Source organism: Teleopsis dalmanni, chromosome 2 (assembly GCF_002237135.1).
Source record: "Teleopsis dalmanni isolate 2A chromosome 2, ASM223713v2, whole genome shotgun sequence".
NCBI classification, from domain to species: Eukaryota; Metazoa; Arthropoda; class Insecta; order Diptera; family Diopsidae; genus Teleopsis; species Teleopsis dalmanni.
Genome location: NC_051847.1, coordinates 90378254 through 90399348, shown reverse-complemented (window position 1 = coordinate 90399348; position 21095 = coordinate 90378254). Strand labels below are relative to the sequence as shown.

General features: G+C 30.0%; 2 protein-coding genes across 5 annotated transcripts in view; both read right to left on the bottom strand.

Moving 5' to 3' along the window:
* Positions 1-21095, bottom strand: part of LOC119676881 (laccase-4-like) — a 472379-nt gene that overhangs the window by 383721 nt on the left and 67563 nt on the right. The window lies entirely within an intron of this gene.
* Positions 3698-12702, bottom strand: LOC119676883. 4 transcript variants are annotated; one of them, XM_038088144.1, is made up of 4 exons: positions 12619-12702; positions 4584-4702; positions 3815-4528; positions 3698-3768 (listed from the first exon to the last, which is right to left on the bottom strand). In XM_038088144.1, the coding sequence occupies exons 2-3, from the start codon at positions 4695-4697 to the stop codon at positions 3830-3832; spliced, it is 813 nt and encodes a 270-aa protein (XP_037944072.1). In that variant the 5' UTR covers positions 4698-4702; positions 12619-12702; the 3' UTR covers positions 3698-3768; positions 3815-3829. The 4 variants fall into 4 exon arrangements, with proteins under 4 accessions (XP_037944072.1, XP_037944071.1, XP_037944069.1 ...); XM_038088143.1 differs by having other exon boundaries at positions 3698-3763; XM_038088141.1 differs by having other exon boundaries at positions 3698-3750.

Below are 21095 nucleotides of genomic sequence, written 5' to 3'. Positions count from 1 at the left end.
CACGACTAACGAGTACGTGCAAAGTCTAGGATATAAGCTTGTGGCTTAAGCTCCTTTAACGACTTCCACTGCGAACTACTAAACCTGCTGCAGTTACTGCCAACTGCAAGTCCGTATTGCACATGCACTCGTCTATGACCAAATTTGTCCAAATGGCTTTATGAAAAAATATCTAAGCTTCCAAACATTTGCATACAGCTACTCCGTACATACGGGTACCTATGCATGAATGTATCTAAATACGCCTGAGTGTGATTCGGCTACATAGTGACGAAATACTTAGTAAACATGTTATGTTTAATGTATTTGGAGCAAAATCGTATCAGTTGTAAATTTATTTCAATTTATTAATTTTTAATGTAGTTGCTTTTATGATTTCACGAGGCATTTTTCAGTTTTCGATTTTATCTGCTAAACGTGTTTTGGCATAAATTGGCAAACCAAATTGGCGCTTATCGATGTGATGCGACGTGTGCCTTACGCAGTTGATTTATCGCGGAGTTTCGAGCGGATTTGCAATCATTTCCTGTTTCCTTTCCTGTCTCCAAATTCAAATTTTGGAATTATTGCTCTCAATATGGAAGTCAAGGTCAATTGATGACACCAAATGAAGTGAACTATATATTCAATTCATATGTTAACAAAATGTAATGAATATGAAAAGGTGCTTAAGACTTAAAAATCAATAGTTTCCTCATAAAAGTGCATTGTGTATCATCATAAGTATTATGATGATTCCATCGATAAGTATTATTATTCTTATAAATAAGTTTCACACTTAAATATTATGAATTAATGAGAGTACTAACTCCTCATTTATAGAATTATTGCTTTGCTGATATGCTGATTACTTAAGTCACTTCAGTAGTCGGCGAATTTTTATTTACATGACATTTTCCCCGATATTCATCGTACTAGAATCTTTCCTTCCGATTTTCCCAGCTAAGACTTACAGGTCTCTTAATGCCTAACTCATGGCTGAATTACACTAGGTGAGGGGCCTTTCAGGGATTCATGCACCTGGTTATATAGTTTACAGCTTGCAATCTTTAACGTTACCCCATCTTTTTCCTAAGTCAACATTTTCCTCCATTACCGGCCTTTAACTATATCTTTTAAGCACTTGTTAATTTATATTAATGAGTGAACGTTTATATCAACTTATTTATGCAGCTGAATCTACATTTATAAACTTTAATTAATAACATATCACAGAAAAAATTAAATATATAATTAATATATTAAATGATTTATATACATTTTATATATCAATTACATATGCAATTAATAAAAACAAAGATTTTATTAAATTAAATCAAGGTTTTATTATTACTTACTTCCTCAGTAACATTGTTTACAACCATTAAACATTTTTCATCTTAAATGAGCTGATTTATTGATAATGAGCTCATTTATATAAAGGCACTTTGTATGGTAAATCATCCTCATTAGTGGCTGTAATGAGAAAAACCTCGTAAACGAGACAGTGTTAATGTGCTATTAGATGAATTTGGATTTTTAAGTATAATATTATCAATATTAATATTCTTAATATTTTGTCCATTTTGGTCAAATAGCTAGAATCTTTATTGTTCGTTACTAAGAGGTTGTTTTAGTGGATTATATCATGTTACCACTGCCTCAGTTAGACGGTAAAGAAGAGCATGAGGGGAGGGCAGTCATGGAAAAACTGGTGACTAATAAAAGTTGTTAAGAATGCTAAAATATATATGTATATTTATTTTTCTTCTTGTGAAATTGATTTTGAATGCTGAACAAAGCGCATTTGATTAAATATTGTGACTATTGATCGCGTTATATGATCTGATTTCGTTTTAGTATAGCCCTGCGGAAATAAATAAATATTGTAACTACAGATCGCTTTATATGATCTGACTAAGTTTTAGTATCGCCCAGCGGAAATACAACAACACTGGAGATCGCTTTGCAAATACTTGATGATACTGAACCTGTGAAGCAAGCTATTTCATATATAAATATATTATTATGTTAGCTAGTTCTTTATTTCTCCCTCTCATCACTTTATTTTTTTTATATAATACAGTTACTCTATTAGATTAATTAGAAGTTAGCTCCATGATTGTAATTGAAAATCTGGAAAAATACAAATATAAGAATTGAATTAAACAAGAAAGGATTTGTTTCTGAATTAACTTGGCATAGCAAAAATATCAGCAGTCATTGAATCGGAGAATCAAACTCAAGTTGTAAGTATAAATTATCTAGTAAGAACCTTGGCTGTGGCTGAACTATCCCAGTTATAGACAGCCCCACGTAAAGGGGTTCATTAGACTACACTATATCAAAGAAAAGTACGTCGATTTACTACTCAGAGATAAGGTGCAATAACAAAAAGAAAACAAAGTACATGAGGGTTAGAAGAAGAACAAAAGGCGAATTTTAGAACCCATTCAAGTTGTTGAATTTACTTTTAAAGAAGTTAAAACTGCAAAATACCTGGGTGACCTCATTAATAGCAACAATGACATCGGTGTTTGTATCCAAGACAGAATTGTGACAGCAAACAGAAGTTATTACAAACACGCTAAAAATCTTCAAATATGAAATCGTGATCAAAAGTGCCAAATTACACGCTTACAAGAGAATCGTCCGCCCGGTATTAAGTTACAAGAGCGGAACTTTGAATTTGACAACAGCAGATGAAAACCAAATCAGAGCTTTCGAAAGGAAGGCACTAAGAAACATTTATGGTCATATCTGCCTCAACCGCAAAGAACTTCGTCCGTGCAAAAAAAATTCGCAAAGTCGCAGGGATTGAGATGGTTTGGACACGTCATGGGAATGCAAGATAATAGACTACAAAAGCAAATACTTCACTCTACGCCGTATGGCTCGACAACATGATCGACAACATCAGAGAAATGGGTATCCAAAATTGAAGGTCTAAAACAACATGCTAAGCAGAAAAGAGAAGCTGGTTGATACAGCTAAATCTCACACCGAGCTATAGAGGTGATGATGATAACAATAACTTTGGTTAAGCATTTTGTAAAGCATTTTGTATCATTTGATTTGATTTGGTGCTGCTCAAAACCATTAAGCAATTGATATATCTTGTTACTGATTTAACTAGCTATTAATGCTTGCAAAATCATAGCCGAGTCCACTGCTATATCCTCATTTCAAAATTTGTCATATTACCAGCAGTTTAAACCAATCATTTTTAAATAGAAACAAAAATGGGCCCAGTTTTTTATTGCGGATGATGAGTTGTATATGAGTGAAGATAAGATTAAAGCAGCCAAGAAGAATACGTATTTGAAGATATAGAAATATTTTGAATTTTTAAGATAAGCCTTGAGATCAGCGTGATTATAAAATATAATTTTATGGAAATATTAATATTACAGAGTCATTCATTTTGTGGGTTTATAAGTATATATAGATGCAACACACTTGAGGATGTGATTTCCATGATATTTTTATTTCAATATATCGTGGAGCCTTAACCGTTCAGAGTTTGATAACTGCTGTGTAAACACAAAAAAAAAAAAACAAAATAAATATATGTATATGGTTCTTAAGATTTATATCCAATAAAATTTATTTAAAATGTTTAATTTAATATAGTTTTTGTATATTAATATAATATAGTCCTACAACAAAATATGAAATATAGTTTTCATCATTCAATGTCTTGTCTGTTGCATTTGTTCGGTAATTGGGAAACTGTGCTCGGAATCAATTTACAGTATAACGTTATTCTAACTTAAACATAAAACTTTTCTATTAGTGCAATTTAGTAGTAAAATGTTAAATTTCAATAGGATACCTGTGAGACCTTACATCAAGCAAGCTTGTACTTTCCTTTTGTATAAATTATTTCTCCGTTTTTTACACCTTCACTTAAGCACTTCTTTAAAGCATAAAGACGACGATTAGTTAATGAGACTTGGAAATAAAGAAAATAAGCCTCAATATCAGGCATAGAAACTCCATCTTTCTCGGTAGGTACATACAAGTCAGCCAGTGCTTCATACAGCATCTTGGAAGTTTTCACCGCAGCTCCCTTTTGAGCCTTTTTTGGTACGCGATTGTTTTGCTTTTTGATAACGGCCGCAGCTTTGGGATTTTTGACACGATTCTTCTTCACAATTGCTTCAGTTTCCTTAGTGGTCGCTGCTTTGGGCTTTTTGATGCGGTTTTTCTTGACAACTGTTTCAGAGCCAGTTTCCTTAGTCACTGCTGCAAAAGGAGATTCTCCAGTTCCAGTTTGCTTCCGTTTTTGCTTTTTGATAATGGCCGCAGCTTTGCGCTTTTTGATGGGATTCTTCTTCACAATTGCTTTAGTTTCAGTTTCCTTAGTTGTTGCAGCAAAAGTAGATTCTCCGGCTTTGTGAGTTTTTATTTCTGGTTCAGACTTCTTACCGCGACACAATTTCTGCACTGCAACCCCTTCAGTGTCACCGGTTACTGGTCTAATGCACGGCTTCTTACATGCTGGCCCCAATTGGTGCCCATTAGCAGCTAAACGCTTAATTGGTCCCTTTAATTTTAATAAATGAATGATATATTAATGCCTTTAAGAAAATTTAACTCACTTGTGTATTTTCAATCTGCGGGGTCGGTTGCTTCCGAACCTTAGCAGCGAACTGACGATTTTGTATTGCTGGTATTCTAGGCTTTTTAAACGGAATTTGAATTACCGAACTCATCGCAACTAATTTTAAGTTGAATATATTAATTAGCAAATACAGAAATTTTCAAATACAGAATTATTCAAAAATTTTCTCTCCATAAAATATATAATTCAAGCTCAAAAAAAAAATATCTGATAGAAAAAGAATTTCAACATAAACCAATTATATAGAATTTTTTTAATTTCAAAGCCTACTCATAAAATTAAAATTCTAAAATCATGTAATTTTAAAGCTAACTTTTTAAAGTGATGTTATCTGAATGTAATAAATTCCGAAATTTATTAGTCGATTTTTAGCTTAACATAGATCTTAATGGCAATTTAGCTTATTGATGTATCTATCAAGAGAAGAATGAGACTTATTACTTAACAAATTGCGATCGGAAAACTTGTCATCCCTAAGCAATTGGTCTAACACGTACTCAGCGTATATTCTACGGTTTCCATGATCTATATTTTTTAAATGTGAAACTTTATATCAAACAGATGATGATTTATATGACATTTCTACTTAATATATGTCACCGAAATATATATGCCAATCAGGATTACAAAATATATGTACAATTATTATAGAAGATTATTGTATTTGTAAAAATTTACATATACATAAAATAAATTATCTATACCTATGTGGAGCTATGACTATAATCTTGTTACCAAGTATAGAATAATCCATTTGAACTACTCGCAACTACAAGTTTCTATTTCTGAACCGGTGACAGCAAATCGTTCAAATATCGTCTACTGATCTTATTATTGGTATGCATGTACAATAGAATAATAAAAGTTTCAGTTTTCAAAAAAAAATGTTGCTGGTTATGGGATTTCTTCAAAACAGTGTAATGAAGCTATACGGTAGCAAAATCACAAGTAGCCTTCCAACATCTAAATAGTATTAGCTCCATTATGTCTTGATACAGAGTTTATTTTACCTAAAAATACTGCTTATATGACAGAAAAAAGTTTAGAAAGTTGAAGGTGGAATTGAACAAAATTCAGAGTAAAACCCTTCAATCTTCAAAAAACGACGAGTTGCAAAATCATTAAAATATTTAAGTGTTCATTAAAACTCTTCTTTCTGAATGTATAAAGATTCTAAAGGTTCATATTACTACAGTGATCGATATGTTTATTGTCACATACATAATCCTAGTTTGTACCAAACTAAAGTATTCTGAAATGTTTCAATTCAATTGGTAAACTCTTTATTTCGCTATATAACCAATTAAGGCACAGATCAGCCCACATAAATACTACCCAACTATTACTATATGCTTAAGCATATTTCGTATATAGGTATTAGTAGTGCTTCTATAGCTTTTATTTCACGACAAGAAAGACGAACTTACCAATTTGTTCGTTTTCTTAAATAACTTACCGAAAACAGAACACCTTGATCAGCTTACGAAACTCGATGCCAATTCAATAACGCTTCCCATACTTGTTCTTGCCATTTACGGAAGAAGAGTGATATATGATTATTTTTCGCAAAAGGCAAATAGGAATTTGTCAAATTAACTTGGTTAAGCAGTCACATGCGGCATAATGTACAGATTTCATATCAAGAAATTTGGACTTGATCCACAAGAACGGGTAGATGTATGTAAATATATAGGCTCTTACATAACACTGGACTAAAGCAAGACATTTCATCATATTGGTCGTGCGTTATTGAAACTATTGTAGATCAGGTGTATAAGCAAAGGTGATGGATTGAATCTTATGTGACTATTCGGATTTATACAAATTCAAGCTCAAGTATATCCGACCACTATTCTTCAATTCTTATTATATAAGAATATATATTTCTTTTATATTATAAAATTTCTATATGTAAATTTCTTTCTTATATTTATTTAACATTTCTACAACAGATATAAGTCAAATACTTCATTTTGTCAATCTGACCAGCTGGTTGAATAATACTCTACCCCCTAAAGAGAATCTATGCTACATAGAATAACCCATATCCCCACTTCTTTTCATGTGTACTCATTTATGCACCATTTATTCAACGGGGTCCACCGTTTTCCTACGCTAGGACACCCAAGAGTTAATCTCTATTAAAACTAATGCTTAGAAGAGGAAGAGGAGGAAGAGGGGAAGGGGGAAGAGGAAGATTTTCAGCTAATTTTGAATTTCTAGCTTACTTTTCAACCTACAGTTTCTACCGAAGTATTTTTTTGTTGTTATAAACGTTGCCCTGAGAGGAAAAATAATTAATTATTTTTTAAATATAAGGCAATAACATTATTTAGTAATCCACTGATTAACTTTGGCTTCTAAAACAACCGTTTATTGAATAAGTATGAATTGTTTACACTTTCCATGCCACAAATGTCCAAAATTGTATTAACCAGGAAACCAATTTGGTCAATGTGCGATGTTTGTTGATTGATTTACAAGTTTTTGTATCTTTTTGTGTTAATGACAATACTTTTCGGTTGTTTTTTGATAGGTAGTTTAAATCACTGAAAATTGGTAATGTTTTAATTGAAAAGACGTTATCGTTTAAGCAAGGTTAGATTACCGTTACTCTACAAGTTATTTACGTTAAAGGCTTTTCGGTGTTTTTGTGGCTGTGATGCCTGAATTCTGAAGTAGTGATGCAAAAACAAGACCGTGGATCTATGCTAAGTGAGGTTATGTGCTTTAGCTACTTATCACTTCTCTAATTAATCATTTGATTTAAAGATCAATCTATTCCGATGGACATATATGGTTTAACAGCAAACAAATGATTGCACAAATGATAGCCACAAAAACCAGTTACACTCAATTAAACTCTTTTTTTTTCTGCAGTTAGGAGTAATTAATTTTTAAAAGTAACAATAATGATTTATTTATCATTGAAAGAATTCAATTTAAATTTTTTGTTCTCAAAGTTACTAATTTTTTCAAGCCATTTACTTAGCCATTGCTTAATCAGCTTAATTATTTATTAATTTATTTCGAAAACGTGTCTCCGCATTATCCGCAAAGCCGAGATCAGTATCAGCGATTTTTGTATACGGAATGTCGAACTTCGTGGTAATTAATGTTTTTCCTTTTAAGAAGTATTTATTCAGTGCTCAGTGCTTCCAATTCGCTTTGTGTGAAAGGAAACTAGTGCACCAATGGCTATTAACGGATTTTGAGACTGCAGAAAAGAATAAATTAAACACATTAACAAAGTAATTAATTGGTAACATTATATATATATATATATATATATAATGAATATATCTGTAAATGCAAATTAGATTTTAAATTATGAGAAATCAATATTCTAGACACAACATTAAACAGTCGGTAGTTCGAATTTGAATTTGCTGGGCAAGTTCAAGTATTCGTTGAACGAAATTGGACTCATTAATGTAAAATAAGTGAAAAAAATAATAAAATAACATTTTAAGTTGTATGAAAAATGCTTTCATGTAGGTTTTACCTGTAGTAAAAATCATTCTAAAAGTTAATCAATTTTTACGTCTTAATGTCTTGTAACTGTGATCAGTTATTATGGGTTTTGGAGTACATATGCTAAGGATTTGCACTGGTTTTCACCAAAATTTTTTAATTACTTTACTTACCACTAATGTCAACATTAGTAACATGTAATATATGAGGTTACAACTACAAAGTAATAAATTTTTTGAAAATTACAATTAAGTTTAAGGTAGTGATGTCTTCTAATCACTGTACGTTTATACGGGAGTTTACAGTACATATATTACGGTAAATGCTTTATCCAACATAAATCTGTTTAATGTTGATTTTTTTGTCGATAGTGACGCGTCTTATGACGAAAAGAGGTTTTTTTTAAAATTTGGGAGGGTTTGAATATAAATAAAAAAACAACAACAAAATCTGTTAAGATTTGTTGACCCATTGAATTTCACCAAAATTTTTCAATTAGCTTACTTCATACTAGAGTCAAAATTAGTTATATGTAATGTATAATTTAGTCAGTTTAAACAAATTATATGAACAATAGCTACAATTACTGATATATGACAATGAAATGGCATTGTAGAGAACATAAAAATTAATTTGAAGACTAGCTCCATGTAATAATGTAGTAGACCAATGCATCCGATGCTATATTCTATAAGTACGCTAAGTAAAATCTAACTTCTAATTTTACATACCACTGGATTACACTGGGAAACATTATTTGCTTTATTACGATTTGCACTAGCCTAGTAAGTACACTACTCCAATTTTATGTGCAAGGCAGTCTAAAATACTTAACTTAACAGTCAAGCATTATATATTAGGTATAAAGTAGAAAGAAATCCATTATTTTCAAAATAGCTGGTTTTAGTTATCTGTATTATCTGTATCTGTTGTATAGCTTTGATCAAGTTACGCTAGATAGCGCTAGGAAGATGAGATTTCGTACCAAATAAAGGTTTTGACAGTTTGGTAATTGGTTGTCAAAGAAGAACACTAGTTAAAACGCCGTATTTTAAAGTTTTTCTTTGATAAATGTGAAAACACAAGCCATGTGGCTCGACATGTAATTAATGTTTGTAGTCCTCATACTGTAATAGATAATTATGCGCAATTTGCTTTCGTTGAATTCATTCCTGTAATGTCGATGTCAAAGATCCACCATTTACTGAAAGGCCAATTATCGATAAGATCATGGAAATTGTCGAATCCGATAAGTGATCGTCATGTAAGCATTGTTTCGATTAGTAAAAGTTAAAGATTCCTCAAAAACCATTTGGAATAATCTCGATGTATGGATGCCATACGAGTTAACGTATAAAAACACCACGGACCAAATTTCTATCTGTGAATTGCTGCTGAATTGTAACAAAATCAACTGATTTCTGAAGTAGTTGATGACTGGTGCCGAAAAGTAGTGACTGATCACTAACGACAACGTCAAGCGAAACCGGTCGTGGTTGAATCACGTTGAGCCGGCTGAAACGTTGACGGTATTAATAGCCAGGATTGACGACCATGAGGGTTTTACTGTGTATTTGATAGGATTGGTAGTAAATCATATGAGCTACTCACCTACTGCAAAATACTTAACTCGGAACTTTACTGTCAACAATTGGATTTCCTTCCGTTTGAAGGAAGCAATCGTCCAGAACAGAAACTGCCAGCTTTGGATAATAGGAAGGAAATTATCAGGACAGCACCAAAAGCACCGGGAGCTTGGTTGATAAGTTCTTATGCATCTACCTAATAGTCTAGATCTGGCACCAAGTGACTACCATCTGTTCCTGTCCATGCCGAACGATGGACGATTTTTTTGGTGGAAAATTCTCTTCAATTGTGGCTAGTAAAAATCGAGTGACTCAATTTTTTGCGAGTAGGGACAAAGACTTTTAAGAGAAAGACAGAATAAAATTTTTTTTCACTACACTTGTTATATTATATTATTCTAATACTATTATTATTATTATTTAGTGTATCTAAAGAAGATACTATTCACAAAATTAGTTATAGGTTGGGTTAGGTTGTTCCGGCGATCCAAAGGTATCTACTTAGGGTTATAGGCCGATTGTGTTATCGCAAAAGGAAAATCTCAGAGATTTCAAACCACCTTGAACCATTGGCAAAGCTTATAACATAAACAGTTATAACAATCTTCATATTTTTCCACAATTTGTGGTCAAGTATCATTACTTATAATTTTATTTGAGGTATATTTACACTAATACATATACTTATGTATACATGTATATAGATATAAATGTACTGTATAAATAATTTAAACTAAAATTAAAAACGATGACTTCATGCAATTTTTTCGTTGTTGGAACTAAAATGTTCGAAATGAACTAAAACAAATAATCGTTTAAACGAAATATGTAGCTCAGTTGATTCGAAACTAATGCTCTAAATCGCTGAATGTGATAATTTTTTCACAAAATAACGAATTTTCAAATTCAACAAAAAATAATTAAAAAGGCGAAACATTAGTACAAGAATTGAGCTTAGCCGCGGCTACGTGATTTTGCCGATTTTGGCAAGTGCCGCAAAGGCGTGTTTCGCATTTGCTGCTTTGTGGTTCAAGGAACAGCACAATTGTTACCAAACACTTAAAAGGAGAAACAAATCGAACGGAAGAAAAAACACCGTAAAAACTGAAAATATCTCAAGATCTGTTGGGCTTTGTTTTAGCACGTTTTCATTTGCTTTTGACGTTTTGCACAATTTCTGTATCTAAACTTTTTATCTCAGTTTGAACTTAACATAGCGAAAAACTGAATTTTGTAGTTCGCGCCGTGATTTATTTTGTAAGAGCATCGAAAGGTATTTGGTGGGCCTTTCGGTGAGTCACCCTCTATCCGTATCAGCTGAAGTAGCTGCGTGCGAATCTGATGCAAATGAGTGGAACGATTCAATTTTAATTAAAAATACATTTTTAATTAAAGTCGATTTTATGAAAGTTAATTAGCAGAAAAATTAAGTGTTTCTATGTAAATTTTGACACTAATACTCGATAAATGAATGCTTGCTGGCTTTGCTCATATGACAATTATTTTGCTTTAATCTTAGAAAGGCTGTAAGACTTCGAGTAACAAACAGTCAAAGCGCTAAGCTCAAAAGAAAAGTAATTATAACAGCTCCAAGATACAGCGAAAGGTACTTCGGGGCGACCTTGTGGTATGACATGACAAAATTCGACTGCTGAAAATCAAGCATGAAATCAGTTCAAGTTCAATCACATCATCAAAATATTTCTCAAATTGATTTTTGTTCCAACAGAAACCAAAACCAAAACCGAAATCGAAAACGAATACGAAAACGTTATGTCAGTAAATCGATTTTGCTGTGTACGGAATTTGTGCGTATTTAGAGCAAACAGTCGTAAATGGGCGCACTTTGACCACAAACAATGGAAATGTGGAAATAATTAAAAATTATTAAGAAGTAAAAGACAAAACAGCGCCTGCCCTTGAGTACACAATACAGCCGAAAAAGATCATTTAAATTGTTTCAGATACTTTCGAGTACAAGAAAAAGGCGGTGGCTGCAGGCGCGCAACGTGCGTAGCTCGAAATTGAATTTTGGTTTTCGTGAAGCATCTCAGATACATTTTATTTTAATTAAAATCAAACTCGAATTTGAAGATTCTAATTTACAATCAATCGAATTTTCATTAAATGACTGTATTGAATACTTTGGTATAATTCTTAATATATTGTAAAGCTTGTGAACCAATTAATTACAGAAGAAGACTATATTCACAGCAATGCCAGCAAAGGCCATTACTTCCAACAATTTTTAATTCGAATTAACAAATGTTAATTAAAATTAAATTCTTCCACTAAAAATGGCTCAAGAACAATATAATTAATAAATTAGACACATTTCCACAATAACTTACAGAATTCAAATTTTTTTGGTTAATTTAATTAAAGCTGCTTTACAATGAAAAATAGTATTATTTTTTTTTGTGTGAAGAGAAGGTTTAAAAATACCTGACGCATCGTCGTCACAATAGTGGTGTGCCCGGTTTGCACGAACTAAAAACAATCCCCCTCATCTGTCAGACCGTTTCTAACTTGGAAGGAAGAAAGTATAATAGTGAGGAAACTTTTAAATGCAGAAATTTAATTTATAATCAAGTGAGTTTTTGGCTTATTGAAAAGGGGTAGTGCACTGCGATCTAAAACATCGATTGTGCCTCTTAGTCAAATAAACTAATAGATATATTCAGATACCACTGATGATGAATATCTAAGGATATTCAGAATAGCTATGTGAGCAAACAGGTGTTCACTTAACTAAAGCTTAAGCAACTTTTATATATTTATAAATATATGAAAATATAAAACTTTCCTCACTGTTATCCTCTTTAATATTTGAAATAGATATGTTGTCATAAGATAAAAAATAAATTTTATGTAGAAATTAATAGATCCGTAGTATAAACGAACTCCGTTTTATGTATCCGAAACTGTTGAATTAACTTTTTTGATACATACTTGTTATAGGAGGCTTAGGAGTTCCGTTTTATTTCCATTTAAAAATTACTTAAATTCACCATATAAGAATTAAGTTTATAAACTTTAATAAAATAAATAAAATGTTGTTTTTAAATTTTGTAAAAATTTCATTAATAAACAATCATGCCTACTATATTAAATAATAGTATACCATTACGTTATAATACTGGACTCTTTTGTTTACTTAAATATATTTTTTTAAGAATAATGTATTTATTTGTGTATATGTGTTAATCAAAACATAAAATACCGCATGTCTTCTCAAAAAAATTGCAATTACCAATTGTTTTATGAACCACAATATGGTTCAATATATAAAAATTAAGTGATTAGCATAATACAAATATGAAAAATTTTAAATATTCTTATGCATTTATAAAATACTAGCTGACCCGGCGAACGTTGTTTCCCCTTGCAATTAATTTTCCTGGCTCAGCTGAGTTATAATATTTGTTGTTATTTAACTTAACCTTTAGCATTTTAATGCGAAAATTATTTTAAATTGATTTTTTCTTATGAACTACAAAAAGTCCACATGCATTACTTATGTTACAAATATTTTCATGTTATTTCAAATACTTATAAGCACTACATTTTAAATGAAAAAAAATATCAATGTTCTGAATGTGTCGGTGACTCGTTGACGGGCCAGTCTTTGTCTCAATGCATTACTCGAAGGCGTTCGTTGCGTTGGTCTTGACTTTCATTAGCACGTGGGATTATATCCTGGTTTCTTACATTTTCATTGTTTTCTGCCGATCTATTTAACCGATGCTTCTGGAGTAATTGTAAATTCCGAGTCTGTCGACTAATATTTCCTCCTCGTCCACGAGGACGTGGCATTGTTTTTTGTACGTTATTTATATCTTTATATATATAATTCTTCTTTTTTGTGCGTGTTCAAGTGGATTCTAGGATGGTATAGATTCACAATTTGGTCTACTGGATAATGTTTTTTTAATTATTATACAGTTTTTTGGTATCCAAATACATTTATATTAGACATTTAAAAGTTATTCATGCTTACTTTGATTTGTTTAAAAAGTTTAAACTCTAAAATGAATCGTTCAACTATCCTGTTAAATTTTTTAATTCGCTGGATTTACCAGGAATACCACCACATAACTTAAGATTAAAAATTGGCTCACCTATAATTATGCTGCGGAATTTAAATGCACTTAAGCTATGCAACGGCAGTTTTACGATTCATTTTAGAGATTTTAAACTTTTGAAACAAATTAAAGTAAGCATAAATAAATTTTAAATTTCTAATATAAATGTATATGGATACCAAAAAATAAAAAATTAATTAAAAAGGCATTATCCAGTGGGCCAAATTGTGAATCTAAACCTTTCTTGAATCCACTTGAACGCACACAAAAAATTTCATCAAAATCGGTTCAGCCGTTTAGGAGGAGTTCACTGTCAACACACGTACAGAAGAATTATATATATAAGATATCTATACATATTAAAAACAAATATAATATAATCAACGAATCAATTACGGTTTTGGATTAATTGATTGATGAACACTGACTGTGAGCTTTAAATTTGGCAGGGTACGTGTTGGTATTAATTAATTAAATAATATAAAAATTTTTTTTTGATGTAGTTTACTACTTTTCGAAACCTCTCTATATATAATACATATGTAATATATATTTAGTGACCTAAATAAAATAATGGTTAAAGGAGATTTTAAGAACAAGGAAAACTTAATGGTCTCTTCATTTCAGGCTTCTATAGACTTTATTTCTCTGAAAGGCATTCAGCTGCTTCCTATACCACGTATATGCTTTCTGACTTACATATGTTAAATAAGCTTAGATTTCTAAGTACTCAGCCTCTTTTTCTTAACTTTCTTCCCTTTAATTACTGGAATGAAGCTTCACACACTGCTTTCAGAGCCAGTAATGGAAATATTTCTTTATTCATGTTAGTGGGTTTAAGTCTGATATACCGAAAAAAAAATATGACTGCGACGTAAGACATCCCACGATAGTCTTGTAATTTTGGTTTTTTTCAATAAAAAAATACATTATTTTCTTGTCTTCTTGTTGTATAAAAAAAATTACTAAAATGAAACAACTGGTTAGTTAAGTAACTAGTAGTGGTTGTATCAAACTTTATAAACTTTTTAAAACATTATGATAATATAATGTTTGAGTTACAAAAAAATAAATTATATCTTAATCTCAGTTCGAGACACATTAATGCGATTTTAAAATGATTCAATAAACTATGGTTAATGTGCAGTTGATATAGATTCTTTTACCCATGTTTATTTCTTACATTATTCCGGTTTGCAGTATAAATAATATTTTCGGACTTGTTTTATACCTCAAGAACAGTATAAGAATATAAAACCAGTAAGATAATGTCCAAAGAAGGTATTGAGGTTGTCAGCAAAATACATATATATTGATTTATAACAGTATACAGACCAGTACGGATCTAATATCATAAAGAAAAGAAAGTAAAAGTAGTTACTTTTTAATTAACAACAATATTCTCAAATTTGTCACTGTTTAAAAATATAAATAGATTTTTAATTAACTAAGCAAAATTAAATTAATATACGATTTAAAAATTTAACATGACTCATCTGGTAAATTTTCTTTTTGTGGTTCTAAATTACAAAAGTTTTTTAGAATGTTTTTTAGAACATTAAATCAATAAAAAGAAAATTGATATATTTAAGTTTTAAAGCATTCACTAAGAATTAGGGCTTTGTTTCTGTTTGGAATCTACGAACTAATGTGTCTGGAGAACATCTCAAACGTAGACTTCTAAAAACTTAATTTTTAATTTTCTTATAATATGAAGAATTTTCATATCTTCAAAATTTTAAGCTCTCAGCAGAATTAAGAGTACAAATTTGATACATTTTACTATGAAAGCCCAGGAACTAATAAGTCTGACCAGCATTCCAAATATATAAAAGATCTTCAGAACATAATTTTGTTTAACTTTAAGCTTTTTATGATTAGGTTTGCATGACCGCCACTAAAACCAATCACCAAAGAATACCACACATATTGACTCTATAACCTCTCTATAACGAAGTCGTAGGTTTTTGCGAAAAACTTCTTTATAGAGAGGTCTTCGTTATAGGGAGGTTCGCTATAGAGAAGTTTGACTGTATATTACAAGACACATTATAATCTTCAAGAGTTACAGGGCAATTCTAGCGAATAACGTTAAAATTCTTTCGTATGATCTTTGTAAAATCAACCGAAAGATCGTTTGTAAAATTTTTGCTATTCTGACACAAAAGCCTTATTGCATTTTAATACAAATGTGATAAAGGTTGCTAGATGTATGATCCACTATTGTTATTATTTATATATAAATAACTATTTACTGAATTTAACTCATGTCAAGAAATAAAGTAATTAGTTTTATAATTATAGCTTTAATAACTAAATATTTTTCTTGGTGCTCAAAACTCCAGCTTCTGGAGCCTTGTTACTGTCACGGTCTCATAATCATATCATAGTTATAAAGCCATGCCCTCAGTATATTGTTCAATGACAATACCTGAAATACAGTGATGGTGGTGGTGACAAAGCTCCAGAAAGTGGGGTTTTAAACACAAAGAAAAATATGCAAATAGATCAATAAAGATTAATAAATATTATAATTTAAATTTATAAAATATATATATGTATATTATATAAAAATATATAAAATATATATTTTAAAATTTTCATATAGGCAGTATATTTTTTCAATACAATTATGTTTGTGCCGTATGAAAAATGAAGTTAGATATAATGTTTCCATTTTCACAAATTTAAATTAATTAATTAATTATAAATTTTTCTTCATGTTTTTATGTATTTTATTTTATATATAAAAAATTTTATACACAAAAAACACTTACAAAATCTTAACTGACAATCAAAAGACCTGTTCAATAGCTGATCTATCATTTGGTTTTACGAAAAATCGAGAAGAGTCAGTCTGGGAAAATACCGCTGCCAGAAAACAAAAGATCTTTGAAACGATTTTTCGCAAAATTTTTAAGTGTGGTGAGTTAAATAAGATCATTGCCAGACTGAAAGAGATCCCTAACTAATATCCCAAAGATGATCAGTAACACATCCCTTTCAGTTATAATAGTTCAAAATTTTCTAATTCAAAACGTCTTCGTTAAGAGTTAGAATTGCCGCTGCCAGAAAACAAAAGATCTTTGAAACGATCTTTCGCAAAATTTTTAAGTGTGGTGAATTAAAGAAGATCATTGCCAGACTGAAAGAGATCCCTAACTAATATTCCAAAGATGATAACTAACAGATCCCTGTTAGTTATAAGATTTTCTAATTTAAAGAGTCGTCGTTAATAATTTGAATTGCAGACGCATAAATCAGATCTAACTTAGTTTTGAGTAAATGTATATAATTGATATATATAAAATGTAAACAAGGCCTTGAATATAATAAAATTCACTTTACAAGTTTTCTTGCAGAAATTTGTTTACCAACTCGCTCAGTCACGTGTTAACCATTTTGCAAGTATCTGCAGTTCTTCAAAACTTGTCCTTGTAAAGCACCCAATAATCATTATCATTAAAAATCATTAATTAAATTAAATTAGTGTCAAATACAATTTAGTGTTTCATAAGTGATTTCAATAAATTAGCATAAATTGCAATCTTTGAAATATTTTGGCACAAATTTGAAACCGAAAATGCGTTTGAACTTGCAGAAAAGCTTTTGCTCGCTTAAAGATACAAAATAAATTTATTTATTTAGCATTTCGGCAAAGCAAACTTAGAAAATGAAGTTGAATTATGAGGTCATCTAGTCAAGTTAGTAAAATCTGTTATTCGACAGATTTGCAAATACTTTAGTGCGAAACGCAGCATTCTTTAGGCGTCATAAGAAACGAAATTCTTTATGTGATTAGCACGGGCTTTGGAATTATCTTGTTTATTTATGTTTTCAATGCGATTTAGATAATGGCTAACTATTCTTAATCGGTCACACCTTTGAACAAATTGCCAATTTGGATTTAGTTAAAAATTTAACATAAATGAATATATTTTATATCTCACTTTCAAATTTATTCGAATAGTTTTCTTGCAAAGAATATTTCCATTTGCGATCACCGCTAATCAGTTGGTAGGCATGGTTGGGTTCCTGCTTTCAGGCATTATTTTTAATTTAATATCTTTTGATATTTGGTTTTAAAACACATTTTTTTCCTGAACGTGATTAGAATGCGTTTGACCTTCTTTGTTTATATGACACCTGCTCTAGCGGATATTTTAACAGTTTTTTTTCTTGGCTTCGTCGGTGATTGGCAGTCTTCATTGTTTATTGCTCTCAATAAAATGGGTTGGGTTTTAATAAACCAATTCTTTGTGTTTCCCAAATCCGTAACTCATTTAAGTGCTTTGAACGGCATCAAAACTGATATGCTGCTTTCAAACAAATCTTGGCCAGAAGAGTTTGTTGTGACCACAAACTCTTTAAATTTCGGCTAATTGAACGCGTTGATCTATGGTTAAATTAACAGTTGCATGTATAATCTAATTAATGTTAAATTATTTAATCACGAAAACTGTTAACATACCGAGAAGCGGATGTGAATAGATATAATTTTAATAAGGTAAGGAAAATAGTTCAATCTGATCTAATAAACTTACTGAGCATTTAATTAGATTTGTCTTAATTTGCAATTCAAAAGAATTAATTTTGCGAAAGAAAAATAAATTAATTTAATTAAATTGCAGATTTCTGTTGTAAAATTAGAATATTACTAGACTCTAATTCTGCATTTCACTGATTTTAAAACAGATTATGCAAAATACACATAGTAAGTACTATGTGTAATAATACATATGTATAATTCTAACTTTATATTGATAAAGCTGTTTATTACACTAGCCTACAAATTTGTGGTAACTATTTTATCTAAGGAACTGTTAACAGTTTATAATGTTAAGGTTGCCGATCTCAAATATGTAATTAATTTTTCTGTAGCACGTTTTTAGGTTATTGAACACGATATTTACTTTTGCAGGTACTTTTCATAAAGGTTTGATTTTGCTAGATTTTGACCTTTTCTAGATCTATAAACAGTATTACAACAACAAATTCGGTACAAAAACTATAGAATTAGGATTAGAAATATGCTTATAGCAACGTAATAAAATCAGTATATAATGGTTTTTAAACGATTTTTTTAAACTTTTAATTTTTGAGGAACTTTGAATATGGTATATATACCTCTTAAACTATGTTCAAATTAAATAAAAATATTTGTTAGAATTAATTAATTTTGTGACGTCATAGTTTTTAGATTTGTTGATTTATCACAGATATATGTATAAAGATTTTTGTGAATACATGAAAAAATGTATTTTCTGATTTATTTGCAAAACATATTTATAAAATGACAACGTGGCATAAAATATTATATAGTTCATTTGAACTATATAACTTAAAGAGTTATATAGTCCATATCAACTTAAAGAGTTTGTTGGTCAGTGTTCTTTTATTTTAAACTATATGGTCTTTGTCAACAGTATGGTTTGCATGTTTTATGACTTTATTTAATATATAAAACATCACTTACATATGTATTCAAAATGAATTCACTCCTGAATTTATTGTGATTAGGATATAATGAAACTACGGTTATATATGGGAGATAGTTCTATTCTAAAATATATATATAATATATATTAAAAGTTTTAGTTAGAAAAAAAATCTGTAATATCATAAAGTCTACACTCAACTTTATTTATATTAATTAATATAAATAATATATTTAATTATTTATTCGAATTATTTATCCATTGTATCGAATTTATATATTTAAATAAATTACCAGTTTAAACTGATGGCGTAACCGATTGGTAAATCTAGATTCAATCTAAATTTACTCTCGATCTGTCAAATTTTGTTGTTTAATCGAACATTTTAAAAATATTCTAACATTGTTGTGTTAGTGTTAGTAAATATTTATATTATTCAAAAAAACATATATCAAATAAACTCACTCCTTATCTGTCAAACCATGAAAAACAGCTGTTAATTTCAGGGTAATTTTATTACTCTGGGAAAATATCTAGAGTGTTATAAATTAAACTTTAGTGTAATATATTTTGCCACTGTTTTAACAAACAAAAATAAAATTGCATTAAAAAAATATTCGAGCACTGATGATGAGTACGTGGCAATACTCGAAATAGCGTTTTATGGGCAGCCAAATTTCCATAAATCACATTTTTTGTTGTTGCGTTTTCATTTCTATTCGAACCCTTTTGACTTTTAAATAATTTCTTCTCGTCATAAGATGCGGCACTTTTGACAAAAAAAGAAAATTGACATTAATAATATTCTAATTGACCTTGCATTTCTAAAAAATATTATATGAAAATACATTAATGTATAAATAAAGAACTCAGTATTTTACTACTCTAGATATAACAGCCTTTCTGGAAGAAGCAGTTGATTCACTTGCAATATATTATATCGTCAATCAAGTTCCTGAATTAAATATCGTTATTTTAAACTCTAAAAAAACAGATTTGTTTATTTCTAAAATAACTTATATTCAAATTGCATGATACGGTATAAGATACATTTATTTTTTGCGAAGGATTTGAATAGCAAAGAAGAGACAAGCACAAAAATTTACTTAATTTATTGAAATTTGACTAATCATGCAACACTGTTTCGAATATTGCCAAATACTCATTATCAGTGGTCTTAAAAAATATTCGAATTTTTTTAATTAGTTTATAGTCTAATAAATTAATAAATCAATAAATTAACTAAAATATTGTGCTTGACTTTTCTTTGCTATTCGAATCCTTCTAAATTTATTTAATAGCTTTTTTGTGGTCTTAAGAAGCGATGCTTTCGGCAAAAATAATTAACTTTAATTATAATTATATATTGTTATAATTTTAAAATTGTTAGTTTGTACTAAATATAAATTAAAATTTTTTATACTTTATTTGGTGATTTTGCCTTTTATTTAATTAAACTTTGCCAGAAGAAATCGTAAAGATGAAAGCAAAAGACCTTAACAAACAATTTTCGGTTCAGGTAGTTTTCATTGCTATTTTCAGCAATTTTTATAGAGCAAAAAGTATCAGAAATAAATTAGATCAACGAATTTAGTGTTAAATAGGCAAGACCCGATCGAAATTGAGTTATTGGGTGTTACGGTTATTGTGACGTGCAATCTGCTGCACGCTGTGCAATGATCTCGAATTTATTTGAGAAGCCACCGCACCTCAAGATGAACTTGAACTGCTGAAATTCGAGTCATTTAATATTGAGCAACTGGAAAATAGAAACCCACCTTACAATTAAAAATGCTTTTGTTTAAGCAATTGTGAAAATATATAAAAATTGAAAATTGTATTAGAAACGTGTTGAACCAAAAATTACAAATACACAACAAATATTTAAGTTGAATGCTAAAAACGA

Coding starts and splice junctions, on each gene's coding strand:
- LOC119676883 (XM_038088144.1), bottom strand. CDS start 4,697: ATGAGTTCGGTAATTCAAATTCCGTTTAAAAAGCCTAGAATACCAGCA. Junction 4,529..4,583: donor CGCAGATTGAAAATACACAA/GTGAGTTAAATT, acceptor TTAAAATTAAAG/GGACCAATTAAGCGTTTAGC.